This window comes from Peromyscus eremicus, chromosome 7 (genome assembly GCF_949786415.1).
Source record: "Peromyscus eremicus chromosome 7, PerEre_H2_v1, whole genome shotgun sequence".
Taxonomy (NCBI): Eukaryota; Metazoa; Chordata; class Mammalia; order Rodentia; family Cricetidae; genus Peromyscus; species Peromyscus eremicus.
Window position 1 is genome coordinate 117838414 of NC_081422.1, and position 26792 is coordinate 117865205.

The following is a 26792-nucleotide window of genomic DNA, read 5'->3' on the forward strand; positions in this document are numbered from 1 at the left end:
TCTATGTAGGTATGAGACAAAGACTACTAGGACATTACAGAACAGAGAGACTACAGAAGATTTTGAATATACAGCCTTAAGACCTCTCTCAAAGGCAAAGTAGAAATTTCAGCTACTTCCACATTCTCTAGGACCCTTATTTAGAAGGAAAAAACAACTATCAAAACTATATCAGAAAAGAAACTAACAAAGAAAATATATGGATCCAATGAGACCTTGCTCCATAGACACAGTCAGAAATAATTTGAAGCAGGAAATTACCTGACTTGCATCCCCTTCCCCCTTCCAGTTCATTGTTGGGCAGAACAGAACTTCTCTCTATCCAGGGAGCTACAGGAGGCATTGGGTCTTGTGTTTGACCTTGACCACTCAATCTGAAGGCCACTGTGCCAGACAGCTACCCATAAACATGTATCGTGTTTAATATAAGGGTAAGTATGAGGCAGAAGAAAAAAAAAGAACAGACAGAAAATGAAAGAAATCAAAACAAGCGATCTCAGCACCCTAACATAGTATCACTTTGTCATTGCTGAATACCTACTGGTGAGATAGGGCAAGGGCATTTAGGCTACTAAGTAAGAACAGTTTAGCTGTCCTCTGCTTTAGAGGTAATGATTTTCCTCTCAAGTTTCTGTAACAGAGAACAAGAAGAACAAACTGACAAAAAGGACTCAGTTACACTCCTGAATTTGTTTTCTGAGGCTGACAAAGGAATGGGAAATAGGCAAGGGAAATACAAAAGAATGCTCACCAAGGGACTAACAAAGACCAGAGTAAACAGAAGCTATATCATGTTCATGGATTGAAATGGACATCACTTTATTAAGATGTCAAATCTCTCCAAATCCAATGAAATCCCAATGAAAACCTCATCATGATTTATTTTTAGAAACTGAGAAACTTATTCTAAAATTTATATGTTCAATAAAGAACAAAATTGGAGGGCTTTCTTTGCCTGTCAGTAAGATGCATTAAGAATCTATGGTAACCAGCTGGACATAGTATAAACATGCCTTTAATCACAGTACTTCAGAGGCAGGTGGATCTCTGTGAGTTTGAGGCTAGCCAGTCTACATAGTGAGTTCCAGGACAACCAGGGCTACATAGAAAAACCAATTCTGTCTCAAACAACTAAAAATACCAAAAACTAAACAACAAAAAAAACATAGACTCTATGGTGACCACAGAGTAAGGAATGAAAGAAAGTCTAGATACAGACTCAAATATATGAGGTCAGTTTTTGTTCTGTTGGTTGTTGTTTTCAATTGGCTTTTGGCAAATATACAAAAATGATGTGTGTGTGTGTGTGTGTGTGTGTGTGTGTGTGTGTGTGTGAGAGAGAGAGAGAGAGAGAGAGAGAGAGAGAGAGAGAGAGAGACTGGGGATTTAATCTAGTGCCTTGTGCATGCTAAGCAATCACTCTACCTCTATCCCCCATAGAAAGGTAATTCTGAAGAAAAAAAAAATAGACTTTTAACTAATGGTGTTCAAAGCAAAAGATAAAACCACCCCATACTCTACTTATATTATCATCTTACCCCCAAATTAACTCAAAACAGGTTACTGACATACACACACACACACATACACACACTCCTAAAATAATAAAAACTAGAAGAAGCCAGGTGTGGTGGCTTAACACTCAGGTACCAGAGGCAGGCAGATTTCTGAGTTTGAGTCCAGCTGAGACTACCTAGAGTAACAGGACAGCTGGGCTACGAAATGAGTCCCTGTCACGAACAAACTACTCACCCAACCACCCACTCACCCAACCAACCCCCCCAAAAAAACCCCAAACCCAAAATTTTTAAAAGAAAAAACCTTTTGAATACAGGGGTAAGCAAAATTAGATACAATCTTAGATACATAAAAAAAATTGATACATAAAACATGATATAAATATTACTTTATCAAAACTACAACTTCTACTCTTCAAAAAGAAAAGCTGTAAATTTGGAGAAAACATTTATAAAACATATCTGATAAAGAATGCATATACAGGATATGTAGGACTTGCAAACTTCAGTTTTTAAAAGACTGAGAAAGATTTGAAGACCCCAATGTTGTGTGTGAAAAATCCCATTCCTGAGTGGTAGGGCCCATTGATTCATTTAAACAAGAGAGGAACAGGATTCTGAAGGTTTCTTAGCCTGCATCCAAGCTGAGATCAAAGGAGAGTTCAGAAGGATTAACTGCAGCCAGCAGTGATGGCTGAACAGAGAGAAGTCCCATTTCTGCCATCTCAGCTCTGATCCTTGGCTAGTGTCTAGTAGACAGCCTGGGTCACCTATTAGGGTGATCTGGATGCAGAAGTAGCAGGAATTAAATCCTGTGTCTGTTTCCTGGCTGAGATGGAGGAAACAAAGAATACATTCTCCTTGGTCATTAAGAGAAAGGGAGAACGATACTAACTTTTGAAAAGGTATAATTACTGGTCTTACATTACCATAGGGTAGATAACGAATATCAGGAAGGAGGTCCTGGAGGACTGACTCTTCAATGTATGGAGTGTATTCCACTGGTAGTATGTGTGTAAACACACTCATATTTAAATCACACTCAAATCATGGCAGGAGAAAAGTTACTCGCTTATCGACCCCAGCAATATAAGAAAGTTTTAGGCTGGTGGTAGTATATATTTAGCATCTCTTAGACACCTCAGTTTGGGAAGTATTGAATGAAGTTTGCTCAAGTAAGAAAGCATAGTGAGAAAGCAGTGACATCTATGAACTCAGGAGGCAGAGGCCTGACCTGGGTTTCCTATGGCCTGGGGGCCTGCTTCAGCTGGTGAAACCATGGGGCTAGGCTCTTCCTGGCTTGTGCCAGAACCACTGCTATCAGGGGATCCAGGGCCTTCACCGAACTTCTGGAAGCAGGCTCGGCAGCAGCGTTCCTTCTTGCCACTGGGCTTAGTCATAGCATAGTTGTTACAGCAGTAGTAACAGAAGATTCGGCCACATATCCTGGGAATGAAACAAGCACAGGCTGTGAGGATGGTACACAAAGGATTGTGCACCACTGAGATCTGCTAAGCACCACAACAGGTCTCTGTGTTAGGCTCCTGATGGCCCATGACTCTCCAGACCTTTTTAAGCCCATTTCATAAGATTCCAACAAAACCATCATGATGAGCTTAGTAGAGAATGGCTTACTTCCATAGGTCCTCGAGGCAGGGAGAAAAGGTCTGACTAACATCAGGCTACAGGTATGCATTCCACATTTACTGTTGGGAGTGGTAAGTCTCTAAGAGAGCACTTACCTGTACCCAACTACCAATCTGCCCTTTCTCTTTACCTATCTTTCCTATGTGCTGATAACATCTGTGTTCTCTGGCACCATCTGCATTCCCACATTGGCTTAAGAATAGCTAAAGGGTTGCTGGTCTTTGAGTATATCATATGCCTGTGAGTCCTCTTAATCCCACTCACATTTCCTTTCGGGGGCCTTGAGTGTCCTGCTAGGAAGCAAAGTGCTTTTCCTAGATAGATGGTTATGGTGCCCACACTTATCTCAGATCCCTCACCAGAGCCATCTGTCCTGATCTGGTGAGTTGCTGGTAGCTAACCTGCAGTGGTGCCGCCGCACTATCCAGCTGAACTCCCGCTTGCAGTCATGGCAGTGGTTGGCCTCCATGTCCCCAAGACATTTCTCTTCAGCACTAAGCTTTTGCTGGAATTCCAGTGCATCAGACTTTTGCCAGAGTGCATCTTTGTCCCTGCAATAATACATTTTAAGAATCCATGAGAAGCAGAGAATGACCCCTGCTTCATTTCAGAAAGCTGATATCAAATGTTCCAGGCCATAGAAGCTAAATCACTTTCCTTGTAAAGGCTCCCTCCCCAAACACAGGAATCCAAAACACAGGCTCTCTGCTGACATCTCCAAAGGAGCCCCCAAACATTGGTTCTTTGACCCCATGTATGTGAGAGCATGTAAGAGGCACATGATATATACAAAAGGCTGTGTCATCCACAAGGAACTGCCAGCACTGATATATCATTCAGGTATCTAACACCAAAAACAAATTACTACTGGAAGTAGTATGCTATCAAGTTGATAATGGGCATACTATGAGTGTGCATGCAATAAGCAATTTGCCTGCATGTATGTCTGTGTACCATGTGTGTGTAGTGCCTGTGAAGTGTGAAGAGGGTATCTGATCCCCTAGGATTGTAAAGATAGCTGTGAGCTGCCTTGTGGATGCTGAAAATTGAACCCAGGTCCTCTGGAAGTGGGTAAGGGTTAGGAACATAGAGATGGCTGGCTTTTTTCACAGATACCTAAACTGTAAGAAGACAGGCTGACTCATCTTCTGGACCAGCTTGTTCTTCCAGCTAGTCCACAGCATCTGACCTCTATGTCCCTAGGAAGCCAGATACTCACACCCTCGAATGTGAGAATGCTACTTGGTTTCTCTACCACATTCCTCAAGAAAATACCTGGAATTCTAATGAGTGAGTAGGTCTAGGCATGGTATACTCATGACTGCTACCACAAGTGGAAGTGAGTGAAATCTTATCTGCCTTGGGTTTTATCAAGTGTCTCTTGACACATTCATTTTTCAAGGTATAGTTGTGTAAGAGCTCTTGTCTTGGAAGCTGGGTGTGGTAGTATACATTTTTAATCCCAGAACTCAGGAAGCAGATAGACAGGTAGATTTCTGTGAGTTTGAGGCCAGACTTAACTACATAGGGAGTCACAGGCTAGCCAAGACTACATAGTAAGACCCTGTCTTAACATAAAATACAGCAAAACAAAGCAAAAAGATTCCTTGTCTTGGAAAGTTTGATATGGAGTGTTCATAGATAAAGTAATATGTCTGGATTTTGCTTCAAAGCAATCTAGAGGTGGGAAAACAAAAGTGGTCATGGGTTGATTCCTGTTGAGGCTGAATGATGCAGAATTATTATAACTTGAGTTTGAAATAACCCCTCATGTGTTTGATCTCTTCGTCCCCCACCCCAAAGCTAGTGGTGCTATTTGAGGAGGCCATGGAACTTTTGGGATAGAAGGCATGGCTGGTGGAGGTGGGTTACTAGCAGTCTCTACTTTCTCATCTGCTAAGACATGGACTGAACCAATCCCACTGTCATGCCTTGCCTGCCAAGACTGACTGAAACTGTCTGGACTCCGAGCCAAAATAAATCTTTCCTCTCTTAAGTTGATTTTGTCAATGTTTTGTCACAGAAAGGAAGAAAGGAAGGAACAAAGAAAGGAAGGAAAGAAGGAAGGAAGATACAGTTATAGTATTTTATCTTGCATTTTTAATTCCTTTAAGAAAAAGTTAAAAGTTGTGAGTGACTTGTTAGCATTTAACAACCAGGACATTTCACATAAAAATCCAGCTTCCCACATCTGTCTTGGGAAGTAAGGCACCATGGCTACTTTTGAGTGGCAAGAGTGGAACAGGCTGGGTCCCTCAGAGTCCCTTCTAGTTTGGTTCCCACATAGACACTGCTGCTAGATCGCTACAGGGAGCCCCAATCTTAGGAAAGTGGGACAGTACAAGAGGAGAAGGTTCACTGGAGATGGGGAAATGACCAAAGTTACTAACTGTCATTTTATTGTCATTCTTTGCCAGGCATCCAGAGTTTGAACATAATCCTGCATCCACATGAAAACCCAAACCACTGGTGCGATCAGGGAGATCCAGCCTTCAAGACTGCCAAAGCCTAGCTGGATCCTGCAGACATGGCTCTCGGACAGCACACCATTGGGCAGAACTTGAGGAGAAGGGCCCATTTCCATTGAACTGTCATTTTCAGAAATGTTTTTTTCTAAGAAAAGCCAATCCTAGACAGGGTCCCCAACTGCCTCACACTCACCTGAGCAGCTCTATCAGCCGTTCCTCAAGGTATTTCTTGGTTCTGTTCAGGTCGTCTAGGTCTGCAAGCAACTTCTGGTCATTCCTTTCCCTGTTCGTTACCTCCTGGCAGAGTTTGTTGTAATATTCTTGGATTTTTGATGTGGCTTTTTCAAGTTCCTTCTGAGTTCTTGGAGAGGAGAAATAATTTTTCCTGGTTAGCTCTGATATTCAGCTTCCTGGAATCTCTGGGCTCTCCTGGTCTTCAATAAGAGGTTCTGCAGTCCAGTCGGCCTTTCCCTCTCATGGTGAGGCATGACCTGCTCACTGGTTATGCATTATGCTATAATCTGAGACTCTCCCTACCTCCCCCTCAAACATGAAGGGGTATTCTGAGATGGCAGAGACATTCCAGGATGCTAACATATTTAGTGAGTGAGACATGACACTCCTGTAGGGATTTCTAGATAAGAGTTAGGTTGGCAGGAGCCAGATGGGAAAAGGCTTATGGGGTGGTGATGGAGAATGAGCAGGGGTGAAGAGTCAGGACATAAAGGAGAGGTGTGGTCTCTCAAAGGTGGTTATAAAGAAGGACCTTGCTCTCAGGTGTTTTTAGGACTCTGCCTTGAGGAGGGTGCTGCGCCTTTAGTAGGTCTTCTACCCAATAAGTCCTCCAATCCCCTGAAATTCTGTCTTAGGCCTGTGGAATCTTAGCATACAGCAGAGGGGGCTGGTGGAGCTGTCTGTCTGTCCAACCCCATGCATTCCACATGTAGTTTAACTATCCCCTTATGTGGCAATTTCTAAGGATGTTAAAAAAAACCCAAGACCCAGTAAAGTATTTGTAAGAACTCCATTAAACAGAGGTTCTATGAAAAGTCTACACTGTTTGCATACTTTCCAGTCAAGGCTAATACATAGCTATCAGAGGTTATTTGTTATTTAATGTCCACAAAATGATTTTAGGGTATATAACACAAAACATCAAGGGAGGTCTAATCCTAGGCAGATGAACTGTGCAATTCTGAGCAGCTAAAACAAATCTTCTGAGATCTTCCATATAACCATTCTTACAGCATTTTGTTTTTTGAAATAGGGTCTCATTATGTAGCTCTGGCTGGCTTGGAACTTGCTATTTAGACTAGGCTGGCCTCAAACTCAAAGAAATCCACCTGCTTTTTGCTCCCCCGAATGCTGGGATTAAAAGCATTTACCACAGTAGAGCTGACCCTGTTGACAGGCCTGCAGGTAATCCCCCTTCCCCCTTCCTACCCTGTGAAAGTGCATAGGAGGTCTGGGACCACCCCTCCTCTGCCATATGGTGGAGTGAGTAAGGGAGAGAATACCTCCCCTCCCCCCTTACCACCTGTGGTGGGTGGGAGAGCTGGCCCTGGGGTCATGAGAACAGGAGACTCGGCATTGTACCTCACCCATACACTACTGGTAGAGCTGACTCTACTGGAGTGGGGTGAGGTGAGAGGGTGTGGCACAGGTGAGTTGGCCTGGAGGGCATGAGAGCAGGAGACCTGACACTTCCATCAGCCATGTGGAGGCATGGATGAGGGAAAAATATCCCCCATCACCCCTTGCCACCTAGCCTCAGGGCATGAGAGCCGGAGAGCTGGCCCTGCCCCTCACTGGCTGCAGCACATAAGGGAGCAGGCCCTAAAACTCACCTGAGGAGCACACTAGAGCTGACCCTGGTGGGGATGCAGGTGAGCCAGTTCTATGGATGTACGAGCAGGACAGCTGCACCTGTCCCTCTCTCATATGCCATGTGGTAATGTGGATGGGGGAAATAGTGCCAATTGCAGCAGGCAAGAGAGCTGGGCAAGAGAACGGAGGAGCTGGTCCCATCTCTCACCAACTGCAGCAATTGGGACATATAATTGGCCTAGGCAAAACAGTAGAGTTGGCCCTGGTGATGTGAGTGCAGGTGAGCAAGGCATGAGAGCAGGAGAACTGGCCCTGCTGCCTGCTGCTTTGGGTGAACTAGCTGGGGCAGTGCTGGAGCTGCCCAGGTGGTGATAACGAGAGAAACCTAGTGGGCTGACCAACCCAGTTATCATGCAGGCCCAGAAACAGGGCTATGAAGTAGCCCACCCCAACATCTACCTCATCTATGAACTGCTGGAAGGGCTGGATCTGCAGATCCAAAGCTGTAGGATGCTCATGACACAAGACAACAGGATATTCAGGGGGAGTCCCAGTGAGGGCCCAGTATCCATAGAGTAGTAGAAGCCAGAGGTCTTGAATCAGACCAATGATCCACTGCAAACACTTACATGTAAAGATGTATGGACTAATGGGTATACTGTGTGACTCACTGGGCCACACTACAGCTTCCACACCAAAATTTTTTCTTTTCCTTCTTCTTTTTTGTTTTGAGGCTATACTTTTACATTTTACCACACCGGGGGGGAGGGGGCAAGAGTCACAAGGGCAGAAAACGGAGTTGAGGGGATGGGGAGATGAGTGAGATTGGATGCATGATGTAAAATCCACAAAGAATCAATAAAGTTTTAAAAAATATGCCAGCGTACCTGGCTTTCATTCTTACAGCATTTAAAAATACCAGTTCAAATGTGTCCTCTGTTTAAATCACATGAACAAGACCTGGCTAGGAGCTGTCACTGGGCTTCTTCACTGAATCCAGACCTAAGCAGGAAGGCAGGCGGCAGGAGAAAAGGCATGCGTACAGGCTCAGGACAATCTGATATATTTACTTTTGCTGGTGGCACCCAAGGGATCCTCTTCCTGATCAACTGTTCTTAGCAGGTCCTAGCTACACCACCTTGGCCCCATCTCCAGAAGCAGGCTCAGGTTTACAACTCTACATGGCCTCAAGCTGAAAGTGATAAACTAACTGAAAAGAAACTAAACCCTCTCACAGGACTGTTGGGAAGACTAAATAGTTAATTATAGGTTAAACATCCCTAATTTGAAAATCTGAAATCCAAACTGCTCTAAAATATGAAAACAATGCCCTTCTGCTCCCAAGCCTTTCAGCTAAAGATGCTCAGCCTGCGCAAGCAGCATTTAGAACAAGCCACACTGCAAGCAGGACTCAGTGATGGTTGTTATTCCCATTATTCTCATGCTCTAACTGTGCTTGCTTTCAGTTTTTTGGAAACATGCAGTTAGTGTGTACCTTGTTGGAAGTAAAAAGCTGCAGCAGATGAAAGGCATGTTGCCTCCTGTGAACTATGGCAGAAAGATAGCTGACTTTTCTCAGCTTCTTGCCCTGCATGACTTTTGCACGATTTCCCCATCTAGTACAAGTGGTTGACTTTCTAAAATGAGTGCACCTACCTACTCCCTGAAGATCACCAGTGGCTGTGTGGGTGACCCAGTGACTGACCTTTCTAGGCTTATTTGAAGAGTAGTGCTTTCTTCGTTTTTGTGCCGCAAAGTGGCCTGGCACTCTGCAAGGTGGCTGCTGGTACAGTTCAGTTTCTCCTCCATGGCTGCCTTGGTGACCTGGTATAAGATATGCAGGAGAAGACACAAAACTTACAAAGCTTACTGTCCATGGAAGAAGAGACTGGTATGCTACTCACACTTCCTGACAGGGCCACTTGTAAGGGGAAGGTTTTTGTGCTCATGAGGTCAGAAACCTGTGTTCTCTATTTGTGGGGCATGATCTGATCTTCAGTGGGGTGCTAGCGTGCAATGGCATGAAGTGAGGTTACCAGTGGGACCAGTGACACTTCACTGGCACTAGAGAATGTCAACAGAGGTGACTAAGAACAATTTCCTTTTAGCCCAAAGTCTAGGGAGGGAAAAGAGTCATGACATAGACTTGGGATATTATCTGAACTAATGACAGTCTCAGTTTGAGAACTGGCAGCATTTTGAGGAGCATCTGACAACAATGTAGTAAAAGCACACCAGATCCCCTTGATAGCAACCCTGCCAGGCCTACCTTCAGCTCCTGCATAGCCTCCTGAGTCATTTGCAGCTGCTGGCTTTGCTCTTCTAGCTGGGCCCTGAGGCGCCCACACTCTTCATTGGCTGTCTGGAAAGAATGAGAAAGACATCATGCTGTGGGATAATGCTCTTGTACACTGTAAAGATTTGTCACTTGAATTAGTTTAATAGAATGCTGACTGGCCAGTAGCCAGGCAAGAAGTATAGGCAGGGTGACCAGACTAGGGGAATTCTGGGAAGAGGAAGGGTGGAGTCAGGAGTCACCAGCCAGACACAGAGGAAGCAAGATGAGAATGTCGCACTGAGAAAAGGTACCAAGCCACATGGCTAAACAAAGATAAAAATTATGGGTCAAGTAGAAGAGCTAGTTAGTAATAAGCCTGAGCTACTGGCTGTGCATTTATAAGTAACAATAAGCCTCAGAGTCAATTATTTAAGAAGCAGCTGCCAGGTATTTGGGAACAGGCAGGTGAGAGAGAAACTTCTGCCTACATATGGCTGGCAAGAATTTCCAAATAAAACCTGAGAAAGCTTAAAAAAGGATTCAAAGCACACAAAAACAGTCAAACTCGGCTTCTTGGTAACCACTTTTTCTCTGGTGGGCTCTGTTTGCTGGTGGCGAGCAGAGGCATGGCTCCTTTAAGAGATGGCTTCCTGACTCAGTGTTAGTGGCAAACACTGCACAGCTCTTTTAGAGGCCCTGCTGCCAAACACTTGTGTGTTTATGAGCAGCTGGTGGCTGCTACTCAGTGGTGGTGATGTGGACCTAAAACCTCCCCAGAGTTGGGGGCGATACACGTGTGTGGCTCCCGCCAGTACCTCTGCCATGAAGCTAGACTCTCAGGAAGCCAAGGGATGGGGTGGAACCAGCCACTTTAGTCCTAGTCACGCCTGCTTAGAAGATAAACGCTCATGTGATCAAAAAAGACAGAGATATGCAGTAAGGACAGAATCAGACAAAACAAAAAACAAAAACAAAACAAAAAAAAACAACCTCTAAACAGTTCACAGTTTAAAATATACATAAGCTTGAGAGAGAAAAGAGAAGGTGTAGACAGTCATAAAAAAGAAATATATAGTTTTAAAATAATAAAGTCTTTAAAAAAGAAGTAAAATAATATTTAAAAAAATCCACATAAAGATGGAAGATACACAGAGAGTCTGAATACTGTATGTTATTGTGTTGTCTTTGAATTGTTTGACTGCTGTATGACCAACAGCTGATAAGAGACATTTGATTATAAATGTTGCTGGATTAATCCAACCTATATATTTTGAAAATGTCTTGACTTCAAAATTTAAGTCAAGAGATATGTTACTTTGGAGAAGAGGTTATGCTTTTATTTCCACAGAAAATGAGATGCTGTGGATTCATTCTGTGTTTAAAAAAAAAAAATCAGATTTGATTAAGGAAGACTCCCTGAAAAAATCTCCAATGGGAACAGATGGCCCAGATGATCCAACCTTTTGGGGTGCCTCTGTTGCAGTTTCCTCTGAGTTCTGAATCCAGAAAGGCTTCAAGGTAGCTGGCTGAGATGATCCAGCCTCACAGACTACTCCAGCTAAGACTTAACCATTACCCTAAATTTTCTCAGGGTTCCCCAGAGGTTACCAGCACCACTGCCACTCCCCATCCTTCCCCCCCCCCCCCCCGCAAGCAGCAGGAAATAGTCTAGAGAACTACACCGACATTCCCAAAAACAAATTATGAATGTTTGTCATCATTTAGGGGGGTTGGTTACAAGTAGTTATAGATAATGGTCAGGAAAAAAGCTAAACAAAGATTAGATTCAGGGATCTTGTTCTGAAAAGGAGAGATGGGATACAGAAATGGTAGGATAAAAGAGTAGAACTTTAATCCAAAAAAACAACTATTAATCTTACATATTTTACATTGGTATGGATTTTAGTTTATTGATATAAATTTAAAGTTAATCTTGTTATACTGTATGTATATTTCTGATCTTGTTTAGGGTATTGTGTTTATGTAGCTCATTTAAAAATGTAATATATAATTAAGAAATACAGATTAATAGTCATCTATAATAGCAAAATTATAGTCGTTAGGTATGTTTTCAAGTTCATATAGCGATATATTTCAGATAGATAGGCAATCTTCAAACACTTCAAAGACCTATAGAATATGGCATTTAAAATGTTTTAAGAACTTAGACTTTTCTTGACAGTGAGACACATCTGTTCCTAGCAGCACCAATTACTTCAAAGAGGATGATGGGCACCAAAGAAACTCCATATGGACTTTGTTTTCTTTATGGCGAAAGCTAGTCATGTAGGCAAAGAAAGTGCCCTTGCCTCAACTGCTGACAGTATGTTGTACAAATTGGACAAGCAGGGCACAAAAGAAAGTGACTGCAGAACTTTGCCAAGACAAGGTGGGACAGTCCTTCAAAAATTCTGCTTCAAAGATAAGGCTGTCAGATATGCTAGGCCTATAGGCTAAAGATGGATGCTCCAATGTTACAGAGAAACTTTGGGTGACTGTCTAGGCAGATGTCCCAGGTAACATTACATCCTTCTGGGGTCTTTGATGGAGTTGAGGACTAAATAGTTATAACTATTGTTTTCCTTAGTTATAATAGAAAGTAAATTAGATACAAAACTTTAGGCTCACCAAGATAAGAAACGTAATTAAGTACTTTCTCGAATTTTGTCAAATGCAAATGGACTGGAATATTGTTACTATAATTCTTACTTAATAACTGTTTTTGTTTTACTGTATTAAGGTTAAAACTTTCCTTTTTAATTAGACAAAAAAGGGGAAATGCTGTGGGATAATGCTCTTGTACACTGTAAAGATTTGTCACTCAAACTGCTTTAATAAAACATTGTTTGGCCATTAGCCAGGTAGGAAGTATAGGTGGGGTGACCAGACTAGGAGAATGCTGGGAGGAGGAAGGGCGGAGTCAGGAGTCACTGGCCAGACACAGAGGAAGCAAGATGAGAATGTCACACTGAGAAAAGGTACCAAGCCATGTGGTTACATATAGATAAGAATTAAGGGTTAATTTAAGTGTAAGAGATAGATAGTAATAATCCTGAGCTACTGGCCCAGCATTTATGAATAATAATAAGCCTCAGAGTCAATTATTTAAGAAGCAGCTGCTGGGTATTTGGGAACAGGCAACTGGGAGAGAAACTTTCACCTACAGCATCATAAGAGAGAGGTTCTTACTCTGAGACTCCTTCACCTTTATCAACCAAATGGTTTCCAGAAACACAACTGCACTGTTTCCCAAAGTGGCTCTTCAACAAGCTTCTTCTCTACTGGTAACAAAATACTTGCAAGTTTACAAGGGAAAGAGTCTCACCTTGTTCCTCAAACAGAATTAATTTCTGCAAGTGAAAAAAGTGGCCCATGAGCCTCATGGGGCTTCATGGGGTGGGGAGGGCACTCTTAGGAAAGGGCAGGAAAGAGTGCAGAGTGGCCTGAGAGCACAGAGGCCTAAGTACGGGCCCACTAGGATACATACTGGAAATCAAAGTACTGTGGCTACTTGTCCATGTTCTTATCTACCATTCTTTAGCCTCTTTTCTTCATGCAGTATCAAAGACTCATGGTCTACTGGGTCTCAGATTTGTCTGCTTTAAGGGCCTTGTTTTTCTAAACTGAACCAGTTCCATACACCCTGTCAGCCATCAGAATAGGATCCACAGAAGCTGATTATTTAGTAAGGACTAGAGTCAGGACTCAAGATGTCATAGACTGGTGACCCTATGAAGGATGGGCTCCAAAAGATAAGGCAGGGCTAGAGGCTGAAACTTATGTGTGGAAGGGGCTGTACACAAACACACAAAAGGGGAAGCAGCAGAAGGGTGTGTGCACTCTTTGAGCTGTTGCTGCCTGCTACCTTGTGGAGATATGGAAATGGGCTATTAGATCTGCTGAGAATTCAAACAAAGTCACAAAACTGAATTTGTGTACATCTGTTCTGTCAATGTTGGCTACAAATTTTAAAAAAGTTCTGTGTGGTCAACATCTGCCATGGCCAAAGTGGAGGCTCCTAAGTGAAGTTATTACTCTCCAATGCTCTGCCTGATGTGTTTCTGCAAAGAAATGTGAGCTACCAAAGTTGAATGGAACCAGATCATTCTCTGGTCTTCACCTTTTTCTTGCTGTAGGGCCATCTAATTGTGGAGCCACCAGGTATACCTTGAGAGATGGCTAAAGCTGGGCTTACCTTCAATCTGTTCTGGTGGTCCATGATCTCAGCACTTAACTGGAACTTGAGGGCATCTCGCTCCTGGTGTGCAGCTTCTTGGAGGCTCTGAGTCAGCTGCTCAGCCTGAGCCAGCTGTGCCTGTAGACCAGAGAATGAACTAGCTGCCTCCTCAGCTGCCTTTAGCTTTTCCTGCAAGCTCTCCTTCTCTTGCTGTAGTCCCATCACTTGAAGCTCCAAGCCCTTTTGTTCCCGTAGTGCTGCCTCTTTGGAGTCCTGGAGCTCCTGGGTCAAGCTGGCCAGGGCCCCCTCCATCCGATCCTTTTCGGCTGTCAGGGCACAGACCTGTATGCCAAGCTCAGCTGTGTCTGTGTTGGCTCGGTGCAGCTGGTCCTGTAGCTCTGCATGCTCCAGGTGGGCTCCCTCAGAGCTGCACCTCACCCGTGACAGCTCTGCCTGCAGGGCTCGTAGCTCTTGCTCCTGCTTCTGGGCCTTGTAGATGCTCTCCTCCTGCAGTATCCCTTCTCGCTCTGAGCACTGTAGCAGTTCCTGAACATGGGCCCTGTTGAGGGCTTCATTCTGCTCTTTCAGTTGTTGCACCAGGGTCTTGTGCTCCCTCAGGACTGCCTCAGCCACACCCAGCTGGCTCTGTAACTTGTCTCGGTCACCTAAGGCCACTTGGAGCTTGGCCTGGAGGTCCACCACCTCATTCTGTAACCGCTGGGCCTCCCCCTGGTGAACTTCTAGCTGTGCTTGAGACAGGGCCAGTTGGGCTGTGTTGAGTTGTGGTAGGCTGAGTCCCTGGTGGCCTTTTTCTGCAGAGAGGGCCTCAATCAGCTGAATCTGCTGCTGGCACTGGTTCTCAAGAGCCCTGAGCTCCTGGTCCTGGGCCTCTGTCCGAAGCCGGCACTGATCTGCCTCTTCCTGCAGCCGCCGGCACTCACCCTCCTTACTCTGCAGGGCAGCCTCCTTCTCTGCCACCTGGGCCTTCATAGTCTCTTTGGCTTTCCTCACAGCCAAGAGGCTTGCTTCCATTTGGTCTCCCAGGTGCCGGATGCTGGCCTGCTCAGCTTCCAGGGAGGCTAAGGAGCCCTGGATGGCTGTCTCTCGCTGCTGCAGTGCCTTGTAATCTGTTTGCAAGGCTTGAAGTTTTCCTTCTAGGAGCTGGTTGCGCACAGCCATGTTCTGCAGCTCCTTCTGTAGTTCCTGGTTGACCTTTTGCAATTCCTCCTGATCTCCCCCTGGCACTGTGGTATTGTTTAGCTGTTCTTCCTGGAGGTATTGCTGCCCCTCTTCTGGCATCTCCCCAGTCTGTGGTGGGACAGAGCTTAGGGAGGCCAGAGCCTCCCTATTCTTGTTGGCCCCATGCACCTCAGCTAGCTGCTCCAGTGTGCCCACTTTCTGGCTGAGATGGTCTCTGTCCTGCATAAGGTGCTTCTTCTGCTCCTCCAGGTCGCTCACAAGCTGACTCACCTGTGCTAATTGGGTCTCTAGAAGTTGCAGGTGCCATGTCAGAGACTTGGCCTCCTGTTCCAGCAGCTGCTTTTCTTCTCGATGCTGCTTTTCTTGCTGCCTGGCTTCTGCCAGCTCCTCCTCCACAGAGCTCAAGTGGCCCAGGGATTCCTGTAGCTGTCGCCGGAGCTGAGCTGACTCTTGCTTCTTCCCAGCTAGCTCTTCCTGAAGTGGGGCCACATCCTTCACTAAGTGCTCTAGGCCAGCCCGGGCCTCCTCCTTCAGCTGTAGTTCCTTGGCCAGCTGCTCTAGCTTGATATTCTGCTGCCTATTTAGTTCCTGGGCCTTGGTGTTTTCTCCTTCTAGGGCTTCAAGTTTTCCCTTCAGTTCCTGGAACTTCAGGGCCATGTTGGCAGGAACTGGCTCTTGAAGAAACTTTGTGTCCAGAGCTGGATTTGCTGCTTTCTCAGTCCTGGCTAGGCAATCTGAAAGGCTGGCTAGAAGCTGGTTATTCCTACCCAGAGAGTTTCTCACAGCCTCAAGTTCCTGTGCCATGGTCTCAAGCTGCAGGGCTAAGTGACTGTTCTCTTTCTTGTCTACGTTCAGCTCCGAGGCCTGCAGACATTTCTGTAGCTTCTTCACTGTAGCCACGGTGACTTCCCCCTGCTTCTGGAGCTCTGCCACCAGGCCCAGGAGGCCAATGCTATCCTCCACTGTAGGGTACCCCTTCTTCTTTTCTACCTGAAGCTGCTCCCCTTGCCTGTTGATCATCACTCGAAGTGCTTGGTTCTCCCTGTCTAGCTGCTGTACACGGTCTTGTAGCTGTTTCTCCCGAACCTCCAACTGGTCCACCTCCAGTCGCATCTCATCAAAACCTTCTAGTGCTTCATTGTTTAGAGAACTGTTTAGGTCAAAACTGGAGGCCATCTCTTGAGTCTAAGGAGAAGTAAAGGACAGGAGGCTTTTTAGAATGAAGCTGCCCAACTATTTGGATAAGTTTTTTTATTCGATGAAAATAGAAGTAAAAACAAAGGGATTACCTAACCTAAGGTAAGCTTTTAGAGCCATTCCAAAGACTAGAACTCTCACGTTCAAAGCATCTGCCACAAGGTCTGAGCACACTCAGGGTTCCACAAACCCCACTGATAAGCAGACTCACATCTCTATCCAGCCTCCATCAGCTTTATGAATTTAAAGGACATTGGTTCTTAGAAAATCTAAACTCAGTTACACTGAAATTATGGTTAACCCACTGTATTATACCCATAGCACCATATCATGACAAAAATCACAAAAAGGTCAAAGAGTAGTCCTATCTATCTATCTATCTATCTATCTATCTATCTATCTATCTATCTATCTATCTATCTATCTATTGGTTTTTAGAGACAGTGTTTCTCTGTGTAACAGCCCTGGCTGTCTTGGAACTCAATATGTAGACCAGGCAGGCCTCATAGAGATCTGCCTGCCTCTGCCTCCTGAGTGCTGTGATTAAAGGCATGCACCACCATGCCCAGCTCATCTTTTCTATTTTGAATGCTCTTTATACATAATGAGCATTTTTGTACTGCAAATAAATTTCTATTATACAGTTATAATAGGTTCACATTTTTAGTACTTCCTGATCCCTTGTTCTTAAGCACCCTTTCACTTGCTCCTCCACTTAGGACCAGGATGATTTCATTACCTCCTCTTAAGAAGAAAGTGTTGAAGCTTCTAAGTAATTTCCCCTCAGTTGGATGCTGGTAGGTGGCAGGGTCAATTCTAACCTCAGTTCTAACCTATATCTTGTAAGATACTTTAAAAAATATTTTAAGAGTTCAGTTTTAAAAGGATCTAAATTTTATCTGGCTGTAAAAATCTAAATTCTAGGGCATAGAGGATATAGTTTGAGGGGTTATATCACTCTGCTTAGAACAACAAGTATTTGAAAGGATTATCCTTGAATTGCTAGGGAAAAAGACATACCCTGGTCACCCTAACAGTCTGCTAACTCCAGCCTTCCTGATATTACCTGCAAGTAGTTGCTCACTAAACTGCTCATGCTGGAGCTTCGGCTGGGGGGTTTCCACATGTAAGCAGAAGAGCTGGTGGCCAGTGTCCTCCTGTGGGGCCACAGAACAGACACAGTTGTATTCAGATGAGAAAACAAACTCAAGTACACACACACACACACACACACACACACACACACACACACACACAGAGGCAGTGGTGCTGACAGTTACTAGGCAACCAGGGGCAGTAGGATAGGGTCTGTATACCATTTGAGTATGTCTACTAAAGGGTTCATATGTTGGTCCTTAGAATGGTGGTACTGAGAAATGGTGGAACCTTTAAAAAGTGTGGCCAATATAAGCCTTTAGATCAACTGGGGATATGCTGTTTGAAGGCACTATGGTACTCTAACCTCTGCCTTACTATTTGGGACATGTGTGTGATCTCTTACTTCTGCATAAAATACACCCCATCTCCTCTCCACATGCTCTAAAATGATAGTCAAGGGGATCCCTTGCTAGAGCCTGGGCCATCAGGCCTTCAGCCTCTAAAACTGTGAACTAAACAAGCCACCCTCTTTTTTTTTTCCTTCTAAAAGGAAGACTTTCAGACTCTTTCTTTAAATTTAAAGATTTATTTTTATGTGTGGTGTATGTGTGAGGGGGAGGCCAGAGGAGGATACCATATTCTTTGAAGCTGGAATGGTTGTGAGCTGCCTGACATGGGTTCTGGAATTTGAACGTGGGTCTTCTGGAAAAGAAGGAAGCATTCTTAATTGTTGAGCCATGTCCTCAGACTAGAAATGTCTTTTACTTACAAAGTTAGTCTGCTTCGGGTTTTGCATTACAGTAAACAATGAATGAATGCAGGAGTACTCTTTCCTTGATGGAGCATAAAGAGGAAAACATAACACTTCTCTCCAAGAGCAGATCTCCATGGGCTTGTGGCAGGTACTCCATTGCTGTAGTTTAAACATCATGGTGTGGGGTTAGAGATGGCCTAGCAGTTAAGAATGCTTGTTGTGCTGGCTTTTGCATTCCAGCACCTATGTAACTAACCAGGTGTCCCAGATACCCTTGAAATCCCATCTCCAAGGGAGGTGAAGACAGGGGGATCACTGGGGTTTTCTGGCTTCTAGCTTAGAGGAGAAAACTTGAGTCTCAGCTTCAGGGAGATACCTTGCCTCAAAAGAATAGAGTAATAGAGTGGTGCCCTCCTCTGACATCTATGCATATGCACATACACACACGCATGCACTCACATATACACACATATAAACAACTGAATCTAAATGCTTTCTCCTACTGTCTGAAAAAAAAATCCCAAGTAGATACATTTTCCAATTTTTGGTTGTTTCTTTGAGTTTTAGGTGCCTGTCACAGACTATTTGCCAATGAGGAAAAAGCAACATTCAACCTAGTTTTTAAAAAAAGTCCCACTGTGCTGAGAGGTTCATCTACAATGTGGTTAAAGGTGTGATTGCAGTTCATGTGGACATACTGGACAGGGCAACTATATACAAAGTCTCCTTTACTGAATAAAGTTCTACTGCATGGTGTGGGTCTGAAATATAGAGGCTTATACGATAACTCTCAATTCACAGGAACATTGTGATCTAATCTCACTTTTACCCTACCAGAATCAACCTATAGTTATTGAACTGTCAAACCTATTAGTCCTCTCAACCTAGCAAGGACCTTAGTCAAGAGTGCCGCACAACCACACATGTGTGTGTAGTGTGAGGATGGAGGAAGGAAACTCTTGGTACATTATCACTGTGGAAAGGTGGAATAAGCCTAACTCCACCAGAGGGTGTCACACCTGGTTATGGTTAGTCATGCAGTAGAATATTCTACACTGTGGATGTTCTAAATATTTTGAGCTTGTGAAATAAATAGTCTATATCACAACTACTCCTGCATGAAATATGTCATAGAATACAAAAAGAGATGGGCAAAGTTGCTTCACTTAGTGCTTTGGTTTGCTTCTATCCTACAGCCATAGAACCACAAGTGTAAACATAAGTAAAACTAAACAATATTAAATGAAAAAGGCAAGTATGAAATAATAGCTTTTTCATGATTCATTGTGCATAACATTTTGAAAATATATAACATTATCATAAAGCATTTATGGTTACATATACATATAGTGAAAATAAAGTCTTGCTATTGACATGCCTCAACCATGGTGCTATGTTTACTTCTGGAAAGGAAGAAGGAAAAAGACAGCAGAAAGGTGGGGCCTTAGTTAGATCTACAGTATTTTATTTCTTAAAAAAAAGAATGTATCATATAGAAGAAAGAAACCCTACAAGTATTAGCCCGAAAGGTCTCCCACCGGACAAATATGGGTAAGTTAAGGTCATAAATAACTGCAGAATGTAATCTACCAAACAACAACAAAAAAATCCCCTCAAAACAAAAACAAAAACCCATCAACAACAACCCCCTCACCAGAGTCAATACTGAGATAAATGAATAAATAAATGGGGAAGGCAGAAAAAAATAACTGTGAAGCTATATGTAATTTCCTGAGCAAGCAAAATGGCTAGGCAGATGGGTAGCTGTCTTCAAAACATTGAACATCTCTTTCCTTTACTTTTTAAAAAAAAAGCAATTTCCCAAAGTACCTGGCAAATGTCGGCCAGGCGGCATCCAGGTCATAGCCCCTTGATGCTAGATCAAACTGAACCTCAGTCAGCTCATATAGTTGTCCCACAATGTCAGAGCTCAGCTTTGGCTTCAGAAAGGGGCTTCTTGCATAATACCAGTCACTGCAGAAAACATACACTATGTGAATTGAGGAGAAACAAGAATAAGCAAAGAATGAATCTATTCAAGACTGTCCTGTGTGGTTCTACCTCATCAAATCCAGTAACTCATGTTACTAAATCAAAAAACAAGCAAACCATTTTATCTTTCACTGCTGGACCATGGGTTCTCAAATAAGCTTTCTTTGCTTCAAAGAAACTGTTGCAATGATCTGGATGTTTATTATTTATATAATATCTCTTTTCCTCCAAAGAATTTGAGATACTTAAATCTTAGTGACTTGCCAAGAAAGGGCAACTGTAGGAGACAGGGCAGTTCCTTTGGAGAAGATAACCTCAGCTTTTATTCCTTTCACAGAATCTAACAAGACACACTGGGCTCACTTTTAACTCCTGTTCAGACATTAAAAGCCAAGGAACAAATGTCTATCCAGAAATATTATACACACACTGTTATTGTGGTTTATCCATTTCACATGAAGCAATAAGAAGTTAAAAAGATAGTACTAATGGATTTAAAGAATTACTTGGCTCATATTTGTGGTCTGTGATGCTGAACTGTTTACTGCAGTCTTTACCAAATACCTACAACAATATATTCTTCAAATCAAATGTGCAAATGTTTTTAACTCATAAGCTTGTCACATGTGTAAGAATGTGAATCAGCCTTAAAAGTGACAAAATAAAGATAAACATCTGCCCGTTATTTTTTATTTCAAAAGTCCTTTCTTTCATTAACTCAAATACCTAGGGAGAGGCAGAGCAGAAATAGAAAAAGAATGCTGGGCAATCCAATGAGGTTCAGCTGGTGGGCTCCAGATCTGCAGCTCCTAATCTGATGCTCCCTTACCTTCACTCACTCAAGGCCCGCCTCTCTCCTTCCCTGTTTCCTGGTGAGGCTGTAGCATTTACGAGATACAAAGGCTGACTTATGGGCAACCTGGATTCACAGCAGTTGCCCTTCAGTCTCCAAGGAGCCATGATATGCTTGCTGATGGGTACTGGCTCTGTGGCAGGTGGGGGCCCAGGCTGAGTAAAGGAGAACCACACAGGCAATTCTTCTGGCAAGCAAAGGAACACTGGCTCCAATGAACCACCACTCATCAGGGAAAGACATGGCATCAGGAGTTAAGAGATCTGGCTCAGCTCTAGTATCACAGTTGAGCACATGAGAGAACTAGAGAAAAGCAGTGTTTCCCCCTCTTTACCACATTTACTCTACATGCTCAAAGACTGGTAGGAAGTACAATGAATAATGGCTGTAAAAGAAACTGAAGGCACCTGCCACTGACATTCTGGTTTGGCTGACATAATTTCTGTTCATCGGTGGTATGGGATTAAGCCCAGCACAGTTCTGCAATTACCTGGTCACTTTAGTGTTCATGAAGCACTGCTGCAAAGTGTCTGCCAACCTCTGGTGCACCAAAGAGTAGCGAATGAAAGCTCTGCCTTTTCCCAGAGATGTTCGGAGCTGAAAACAAATTACATCAACATAAACACCTGCCTCATGGAGGATTAGCAAAGGCCACGTATAGGACAGAACATGCCATCCGACCCTACTCTGACACTGGCAGCCCTTATACCCATCAAAGGACACAAAACATCTGGCACTGTCACTCTAGGGTGAAACCTGAAGTGGGTGGGCTTATCTCAGGCCTCTATCTGAGAACCCTCTGCAAACATGAGAAGAAAGATATATGAATAGGACTCAAACACCTGTACATTGAATGGAGTCACCCTTGCTCTTCTTCCTACTAGAATCTCTGAGTCAGACAAGAAACTCCTTGATTTAATTTGGAGTAAGGTGTGAAACCTGGAGGTAACTGAATGGCTTCTCACATAGAAGCTACAGGAAGAAGGGATAGTAAACTTGGTTGGTGCTGGGCCCAAGGTACTAGGGGGTAGGGAGAGAGAGGCCTCAGTGGCTTTGTTGGAACATGTGTAGAAAGGGGAAGAGTAGAAAGAGTGGAGTTGTGTAAGTGGAGCTGTGCAAAGGTTTTGCCAGATGTATAACAGTCTCCTTTGTCTCCATAAAACCATCAAACCCCCATGTATCTGTTCATGCATTCCTAATTGGGCTGGTTTCTTTTCAGATAAGCCAACTCATTGCATTTAGTCAATGTGCTATGGGTGAGAATAGGGCTTTTCAGGAAATCTTGTCACCTGGAAGTACATGTCATAGAAAAGCCCAGGTGTCTACAACTCTACAATGATGATGATGACAAAACTATTTAAAAGCATAAAGGGATCCATCTGAGGTTTAGTCATTTACAGCATACTTACAGTAAGCTGGGTAGACTCTGTAATGAGGCTGCAATACAGGGCCCTACTAGCTGTGGGCACATGGCAGCCAAGACAAGTGGATTAAAGGGAACTGCAATAGAGGACACTTGAGACTGGTTTGAAAATTAAGATTCATAATCTTAATATATTAGTCCCAGAAGCAGTCAGGCATTCAAAACACACTGAATCTACCCTAGGTATCTACTGGCACAAGCTCTGGATCTGTGTAGAGAAGGCAGGGCCAACACTCTCTTACCCCCTTAAAGGTTAGAATGTGGTAGGAGAGGGATGACAGTAGTTTTGTCAAAAAAGAGTCTTACTATTAAGATGCCCTGGAATGAGACAGGAAGTAAGGGGCATGCCACCAAGGCACCAATTATGCTGTAAACATTCCAGTAGCAGTTCACACCTTTAACTCAGATATTTCTTACTTTGAGTCATTCTTACTGATGACTCAGAGAAATAATATAATACAAGGTGATTTTAAAAGACATGAAACCTCATGAACTATATGGAAGCCATAAGACATTTCTCCATGCATAGTCACAACAGTTGAAATGGAGGTGGGCAGAAGACTGATTTGATATAAAGCACTACGGTATGCTTACAAAATAGTTATCTCAAGAGATGCACAAACACTTTCTCCTCTGATGAATGAGATGAGAACAAAGTGCTCAGTGGGGACAACAGGGACATCTGAGCAGCCAAGAAAAGCTAGGCAAGGTACCCATCCACATACCCTAAAACTGGAGTAATAGTGGAATTTAATCAGACCTCTGCCCACAAAACCACTCTTTTTTTATATAATTTATTTTTATTTTATGTTCATTGGTATTTCACATGCATGTATGACTGTGTGAGGGTGTCAGAAGGCCTGGAACTGGAGTCATAGACAGTTGTGAGCTGCCATGTGGGTGCTGGGAATTGAACCTGGGTCCTCTGGAAGAGCAACCAGTGCTCTCAACCACCTGAGCCATCTTTCCAGCCCCCGCAAACCACTCTTGTCTGCAAGCTCTAAGAGCAGGAGCGAGTCCTTATTCCTCCTACATGACAGTAAAACTTCTTAAATGGTAACATTTGAGCTCATTAGCTGAACAAATGATAATATATAAAGGGAGCTAGCTGCATACTTCAAAGGGATTTGTAAATGTCTTTCAGGAAAAGAAATATTTCCTTTGTACTACAAATGAAAGTAACTACAAATCTCCTTTAAAAATGTTTTAGCATCACCCTTTACAATAGCCACAAATAATATAAAATACCTCAGGATAACACTAACTAAACAAGTGAAGGACCTGTTTGATAAGAACTTTAAATCTCTAAAGAAAGAAATTGAAGAAGATATCAGAAAATGGAAGGATCTCCCACGCTCATGGATAGGTAGGATCAACATAGTAAAAATGGCAATCTTACCAAAAGCAATCTACAGATTCAATGCAATCCCCATCAAAATCCCAACACAATTCCTCACAGACTTGAAAAGAAAAATACTCAACTTCATATGGAAAAACAAAAGACCCAGGATAGCTAAAAGAATCCTGTATAATAAAGCAACCTCTGCAGGCATAACCATCCCTGACCTCAAGCTCTACTATAGAGCTATAGTAATAAAAACAGCTTGGTACTGGCATAAAAACCGACATACAGGCCAATGGAATCGAATTGAAGACCCTGACATTAATCCACGCACATATGAACACCTGATTTTTGACAAAGAAGCCAAAATTGTACCATGGAAAAAAGAAAATATCTTTGCTGTGGGATGTATGGCAAATGTGTTGCTGATTAATCAATAAAACACTGATTGGTCGTTGGCTAGGCAGGGAGTATAGGCGGGGCAAGGAGGAGAATAAAGCTGGGAAGTGGAAGGCTGAGTCAGAGAGACACTGCCAGCCGCCACGATGAGAAACAGCTTGTGAAGATGCCGGTAAGCCACGAGCCATGTGGCAAGGTATAGATTAAAGGAAATGGATTAATTTAAGCTGTAAGAACAGTTAGCAAGAAGCCTGCCACGGCCATACAGTTTGAAAGCAACATAAGTCTCTGTGTTTACTTGGTCGGGTCTGAGTGGCTGTGGGACTGGCAGGTGAGAGAGATTTGCCCTGACTGTGGGCCAGGCAGGAAAACTCTAGCTACATATCTTCAACAAATGGTGCTAGTATAACTGGATGCCAACATGCAGAAGATTACAAATAGATCCATATCTGTCACCATGCACAAAACTCAAGTCCAAGTGGATCAAAGACCTCAACATAAATCCAGTTACACTAAACTTAATAGAAGAGAAAGTAGGAAGTAGTCTTGAACACATTGGCACAGGAGACCACTTCCTAAATATAACACCAGCAGCACAGACACTGAGCAAAACAATTAATAAATGGAACTTGAAACTGAGAAGTTTTTGTAGGGTAAAAGACACGGTCAATAAGACAAAAAGACAGCCAACAGAATGGGAAAAGACTTTCACCAACCCCACATCTGACAGAGGACTGATCTCCAAAGTATATAAAGAACTCAAGAAACTAGACATCAAAATACTGAACAATCCAATTAAAAAATGGGCTAAAGAGCTAAACAGAGAATTCTCAAAAGAAGAATAACAAATGGCTGAAAGACATTTAAAGAAATGCTCAACATCCTTAATCATCAGAGAAATGCAAATCAAAATGACTCTGAGATACCACCTTACACCTGTCAGAATGGCCATGATCAAAAACACTAATGACAGCCTATGTTGGAGAGGATGCGGAGCAAAGGGAACACTCCTCCACTGTTGGTAGGAATGCAAACTTACCACTGTGGAAATCAGTATGGCGGTTTCTCAGAAAACTAGGAATCGATCTACCTCAAGACCCAGCCATACCACTCTTGGGCATATACCCAAGGAATGCTCAATCATCCCACAAAGATACATGCTCAACTATGTTCATAGTAGCACTATTCGCAATAGCCAGAACCTGGAAACAACCTAGATGCCTGTCAACTGAAGAATGGATTGAAAAAATGTGGTACATATATACAATGGAGTATTTCTTACACAGCAGAGAAAAACAATGACAGCATAAAATTTGCAGGCAAATGGATGGAACTAGAAAATATCATCCTGAGTGAGATAACCCAAACCCAGAAGGACAAACATGGTATGTACTCACTCATAAGTGGATACTAGATATAAAGCAAAGAATAATCAGACTGCAACCCACAGAACCGGAGAGGCTATATAGAAGGGGGGACACTAGGATGACTGTGGCTTATAATATGTTTTGATTTGGGCAAGCCTCTATGAAACATTTCACTATCACTATTAGGATAAGAATTTATACTGTATCAAGCTGATAATAGAAAAATAAATAAATAAATAAATAAATAAATAAATAAATGAAAGAAAAAAAGAAGAAGCTGAAGCCATAGGTCATACAGTTTGTAATTAAAAAAAAAAAAAAAGCTCTCTGTCCCCTCTCCTTTCCGCTCCTTCCCCCTGTCGGTCCCCCTCTCTCCCTCTCCCCCCCCCCCATGTCTCTCTCTCTCTCTCTCTCTCTCTCTCTCTCTCTCTCTCTGTGTGTCTTTTTCTGTCTCTCTCCCCCCCAATAAAGCTTTAAAAAGGTAAAAAAAAAAAAAAAAGTGTTTTAGATCATAGGTCAGCTTTCACTACTCAATTCCCGGTTTTCTTAGCATCCCATATACACCACGTTAAAAAGGCACACAACAGCAGCACAGGACAGGAGACCTGCAAGGAACATGGGCTGCCTCTGCTTTAAATCTGACTAATGTGCCATGAGCCTAGAGCAGAGCTGGCCTCCACATGCTTCAGGGAAACACAGTCCCAGAAGATCCCATTTTGAGCCTCTAGAAGTGGTTTACTAGCATGCTCACATACATTAGCCCAAATGGCTATCTCCTTTCCAAAAGGCCCTGAGGATTCCTAGAAATGCTATGAACCATTAAATTCTAGTCACACTTGAAGACCCAAAGAACACCCGAATACTAGGGTAACTGAATAGAAGTTTTCCCACCTAGTGACATTCCAAGACAGAGAACAGAGCTTTCAACCATAGTTAAACAACTGGGCCCCACGGGAAATCACCTACAATGCCACTAAAACCTGGAGGAGCAAGCCAGAAGTCGGCACACTTCCTCCCACAAGGTGTGCACCCCTTGAATCCCCTCTTTCTCTCTGTCTCTCTCTTTTCTATCTTTCTCTTCATCTCTCTATTAGAATAAACTCTCCATGTGCATACAGCGTCTGGGTTGTGAATTGCTGGCTGCTGCCACCGCCATACCTCCATGGCGTGCATCTGCCCAGCCTGCAGCTGCATCTGCGCAGCATGCCAGCATGGCTCCCAGCACGAGTGGGATACCCTTTCCCACATGTGAA

The 26792-nt window shown here is 43.3% G+C and overlaps 1 protein-coding gene across 1 annotated transcript in view; it reads right to left on the minus strand.

Moving 5' to 3' along the window:
- Fyco1 (FYVE and coiled-coil domain autophagy adaptor 1) overlaps positions 1 to 26792 on the minus strand; it is a 77377-nt gene that overhangs the window by 29846 nt on the left and 20739 nt on the right. Inside the window, exons 5-13 of the mRNA XM_059269019.1 lie at positions 21499 to 21605; positions 19994 to 20137; positions 17378 to 17468; positions 13933 to 16299; positions 9729 to 9821; positions 9165 to 9283; positions 5826 to 5993; positions 3566 to 3715; positions 2752 to 2963 (exon numbers count right to left, since the gene is read on the minus strand). Of these exons, the coding sequence (XP_059125002.1) occupies positions 2752 to 2963; positions 3566 to 3715; positions 5826 to 5993; positions 9165 to 9283; positions 9729 to 9821; positions 13933 to 16299; positions 17378 to 17468; positions 19994 to 20137; positions 21499 to 21605 (3451 nt within the window). The remainder of the gene's footprint in view (positions 1 to 2751; positions 2964 to 3565; positions 3716 to 5825; positions 5994 to 9164; positions 9284 to 9728; positions 9822 to 13932; positions 16300 to 17377; positions 17469 to 19993; positions 20138 to 21498; positions 21606 to 26792) is intronic.